This window comes from Natrix helvetica (assembly GCF_964273705.1).
Source record: "Natrix helvetica genome assembly, chromosome: Z".
Lineage (NCBI taxonomy): Eukaryota > Metazoa > Chordata > Lepidosauria > Squamata > Natricidae > Natrix > Natrix helvetica.
In genome coordinates, this window is record NC_138554.1 from 21,932,677 (window position 1) to 21,936,959 (window position 4,283).

Here is a 4,283-nt window from a genome sequence, read left to right on the forward strand (position 1 = left end):
TGCTTATGTTCTTAATGTAATTATGGGAGGTGATGGATATTCATTCCAAAGACTCTGGCAGACAAAATTTTCATTTACTTGCAACTTCCAAAGACAATCATGAATGTATGAAATATAAGCCATTAAGTTTCATTTTCCAGGAGAAATATAAAATGAAATCAGAACCACTATACAAATGAGGGATTTTAAAAGATAGGATTAAAATACACATTAGTGAAACACTTCCTATTTGTCAGAGTTAAACCAAATCGAAGTGACTTGTATCTTTATGTTGACAAAAAACAGATAAATAGTTTTTAAAGTACTATCAGTGGTCAGAAATCTAGCAGTTGTGCTTGATTGCTAGATATAACTTCTTGAAAAAATAAAAGTCCTGTGTAAGTTGGAAGAGTTACAGAGAAGTACCATCACTCCAAGTGCAACTGTATTTCTACTATTATTATTAGTTTCTAGCTTTAGAGATCGGATATTGGCTACTATATTATCATTTCTGAAAAGTGATAGTCAAATACTTTCAATGAAACATATAGATGGGGTGTTTATTAAGCACTATTATAATTTTCACCATTTTATGCCATTGGAATTTCATAGGAATCCAAATACGTTTATCCAGGGTCCATCCGCAATATATCCTTCGTGCCATTATTTATTCCACCAAATGTTGGGTTCAAAGTTAAGATTTTTAAAGCTAAACGACAGTAGGGAGAATGAGAACTGTAGGAAAGGCGATATTTGGAAAGCTTAAATCTTTGGAAGCTGCCACGAGCCACTCCTTGTTAGAAATACCACCCTTGCAATGCTCATGGTGCCTGACAGACAACTCGAATTCCGCGGCCGGCCTGAGGAACCGGACATGAAGGGTGACCAACACTGTCAAAGAAAGAAAGCAACGAGGCGTTTTTCTTGAAAGAATAAAAGTAAAAGTCCCAAATTGGAGGAGTTTTGCTAGGAAAGAACCGTCCCTCCGACTCCAGAGTTAATGAATGAATGTGTTACTTGGGTTAATTCAAGGGGCTTTTGTGGCAAAACGCCCGTTCGGGGACAGAGCCTTTTTTCCCCGGGCCGCCCCGGAGTCCCCCAAGAGCGGCCTGGCGCCCTTGCCCAGCCCCGCACTCCGAAGAGAAGGTTTTAATTTACACGAAAACGCCAAACATTTCCAAATCGAAGACGCGCCAAGCTGAAAGGCGCTCCGCTTCTGCCCGGGTTTCTCCCGCCCGCCGCCTCTGCCCCGCCGGGCGCCGCCACCGACCGAAAGGCCGGCTCCCCCTGTCCCGTTTCCACCGGGACCGGCCGCACCCCGAGCCCCAGGCGTGAATTTGGGGGCGCTTTTGTGGTACCCAAGAAGCACAAAGTTGCAGCGGCCGCAGCCGCGTCTGGCTGGCAGAGAGCGGCGCCCGCGAACGCACCAATCAGGGCGCAGCTCCGCCCCTATAAATAGCAGGCAGCTCCTTTGCTTCACTTCAGACTTTACTTTTCGGCTTCCAGAGACCCTGTGCCAGACAGACAGACAGCCACCCGCCACTGCCGCCCCGAGAGCGCCTGCCTGACAGCCAAGGAAAGGCAAGGAAGCCCAGAGAAGGAGACCATGTCCGAGACGGCGCCCGAAGCCCCCGCCGCCGCTGCCCCCGCAGCCAAGGCGCCGGCCAAGAAAGCCAAGAAGCCCGCCGCCGCCAAGCCGCGCAAGGCGGCCGGGCCCAGCGTCACCGAGCTGCTCACCAAGGCGGTGGCCGCCTCCAAGGAGCGCAACGGCGTGTCCCTGGCGGCGCTCAAGAAGGCCCTGGCGGCGGCCGGCTACGACGTCGAGAAGAACAACAGCCGCATCAAGCTGGGCCTCAAGAGCCTGGTGGGCAAAGGCACGCTGGTCCAGACCAAGGGCACGGGCGCCTCGGGATCCTTCAAGCTCAACAAGAAGCAGCAGCAGCACGAAAGCAAAGACAAGGTGCTCAAGAAGAAGCCCGTCGTCAAGACCAAGAAGCCCGCCGCTAAGAAGCCGGCCAGCGCCGCCAAGAAGCCCAAGAAACCCGTACCCAAGAAGAGCCCCAAGAAGGCCGTCAAGAAATCGGCCGCGGGAGCCAAGAAGGCGGCCAAGAGCCCCAAGAAGGCCAAGCCCGCCAAGCCCAAAAGGGCCGTTAAAAGCCCCGCCAAAACCAAGTCTAAAGCGGCTAAACCCAAGACCCCCAAGGCGAAGGTAGCCAAGCCCAAGAAGGCGGCTGCCAAGAAGAAGTGAAGCGGCTTCCGTGACTTCCGATCCCAAAGGCTCTTTTAAGAGCCACCCACTTTTTCCTTGAAAAGAGCTGGCCGCAATTGAGGCACTGAAATGAAAAAAATGACACGATGAACCTCTGACGTTGTCGATCAGACAGGTCGGCGGTTCGAATCCCTAGTATAGTTCTCTGAGCAGAGGACTAGATGATCTCCAAGGTCCCTTCCAAACTCAGTTACCGTTTACCTCCCCTGTTTATCTATATAGTATTTTTGTATACTTCCCTTTTCAGTCTTTGTCCCGTTAGCTCGCCGAGGGGACTGGAGCTAGAAGGGTATAGTGAATTTAATAAGACGAGGTTAGAGACGGGCAGGGCTCCTATGACATCGTTTAAGTTTTCAGCCCCTAAGAAAGAGGCAAACCGCCGAACATGGGGAGTTGGGCAGACTCGTCCACATTCAACCCGCGGGTGGGTGCAATTTCCCGTCTCCCGCTGCAGCCAATCCAGCAGCTTGAAGAGAGCGGCCGCGAGTAGGTAACTGGGACAAGAAAGTGCCCCCTCCCTCTCCATAGGGGTAATGAATGGTTTGTTTACCGGCCAATTCTCTCTACGCGGTGCTCCCAACAAGACTAATAAAACAGGGAAGCTGCAGGGATTTTGCCACCTACAAATGGATGCCAGGAGCATAACTCATATTAGGTAGTAAGGAACAGTGGAAGCAGGAACAGTGGGAGCAGTATAACGACCAGGCTCTTTTATAGTGAAAACGTAGGTGGCTCTTAAAAGAGCCTTTGGGGTATAACGAAGGTCTCAGAGTGAAGTGGAGGATTTTTTTTTAAGCTCTCTCGCCGCGGATACGGCGAGCCAACTGGATGTCTTTGGGCATGATGGTGACTCGCTTAGCGTGGATGGCGCAGAGATTAGTATCTTCAAACAGCCCCACCAAGTAAGCCTCGCTGGCTTCCTGAAGGGCCATCACAGCCGAACTCTGGAAACGCAAGTCGGTCTTGAAGTCCTGGGCAATCTCACGTACCAAACGCTGGAAAGGGAGCTTGCGGATCAACAGCTCGGTGGACTTTTGGTAGCGCCGGATCTCTCGGAGAGCCACAGTACCAGGACGGTAGCGGTGAGGTTTTTTCACGCCTCCGGTGGCGGGTGCGCTTTTCCGAGCTGCTTTAGTAGCAAGCTGCTTCCTTGGTGCCTTACCACCGGTGGACTTCCGAGCCGTCTGCTTGGTTCTGGCCATCTTCCAAACAAGGCAACTTCACTCTCTGAAAAGTTCAGGTGAATGAATTTGGCGGCTGAACTGGTGGGTATTTATAGGCAGCATCCCGTCTTCCTATTGGCTGAGAGTGGCAATGAAGTCATTAATTCTGTTTGAATTTCCCGGGCTTTGACTTGATTGGACAATAACTGCATAACCCTGATTGGTCTTTTTTCCTTCTACCGCAGCCAATCGCGATTCTGCTATTTTAATTGACTCGAGGTATGCTGTCTCCCCATCGCCTACGTTTATAGAATAGAATAGAATAGAATAGAATAGAATAGAATAGAATAGAATAGAATAGAATTCTTTATTGGCCAAGTGTGATTGGACACCCAAGGAATTTGTCTTTGGTGCAGATGCTCCCAGTGTACACAAAAAGACAAGATACATTTGTCAAGAATCATAAGGTTACTATCACTTAATGATAGTAATAGGGTACAAATAAGCAATGAGGAAACAATCAATATAAAATTGAATACAGTACTATACAGTAAATGATTTCTCCGTCCATGCATGCAATATATATTGGAAATAATAAATCTTTAATCTTTCCAGGATTTTACAAAAAATGAAAATGCAGCCATTAGAATTTATTCCACCTAATAATTTATGAGTAAGAAGGAACTGAGTATTAGCAATGCTTTGGTAAGACCATATTTAGAATACTGTATCCAAAACAGATGGGAAATTATCAAAGCCTAGATAGAAGAAATTTCTCACTGCAGGAGAAATTTCCTGCAGTGAGAACAATTAATCAGAGGAATGGCTTGCTTTCAGAAATTGTGGATGCTCCAACACCTAAAGCTTTTAAA

General features: G+C 48.4%; 2 protein-coding genes across 2 annotated transcripts; one reads left to right on the forward strand and one right to left on the reverse strand.

Moving 5' to 3' along the window:
- The first annotated feature begins 1,484 nt into the window (after positions 1-1,484).
- Positions 1,485-2,276, forward strand: LOC309401050 (histone H1.2-like). The gene has a single exon (XM_081969989.1). It carries the CDS (start codon positions 1,586-1,588, stop codon positions 2,225-2,227), a length of 642 nt encoding a protein of 213 aa, XP_081826115.1. The 5' UTR covers positions 1,485-1,585; the 3' UTR covers positions 2,228-2,276.
- Positions 2,277-2,976: 700 nt separating this feature from the next.
- On the reverse strand, positions 2,977-3,874 carry LOC309401051 (histone H3.2). Its single transcript, XM_081969990.1, has one exon. The coding sequence runs from the start codon at positions 3,448-3,450 to the stop codon at positions 3,040-3,042; it is 411 nt and encodes a 136-aa protein (XP_081826116.1). The 5' UTR covers positions 3,451-3,874; the 3' UTR covers positions 2,977-3,039.
- Positions 3,875-4,283: the final 409 nt, after the last annotated feature.

What these genes read in the sequence shown, in the direction of transcription:
- LOC309401050 (XM_081969989.1), top strand. Translation starts at nt 1,586, where the DNA reads ATGTCCGAGACGGCGCCCGAAGCCCCCGCCGCCGCTGCCCCCGCAGCC.
- LOC309401051 (XM_081969990.1), bottom strand. Translation starts at nt 3,450, where the DNA reads ATGGCCAGAACCAAGCAGACGGCTCGGAAGTCCACCGGTGGTAAGGCA.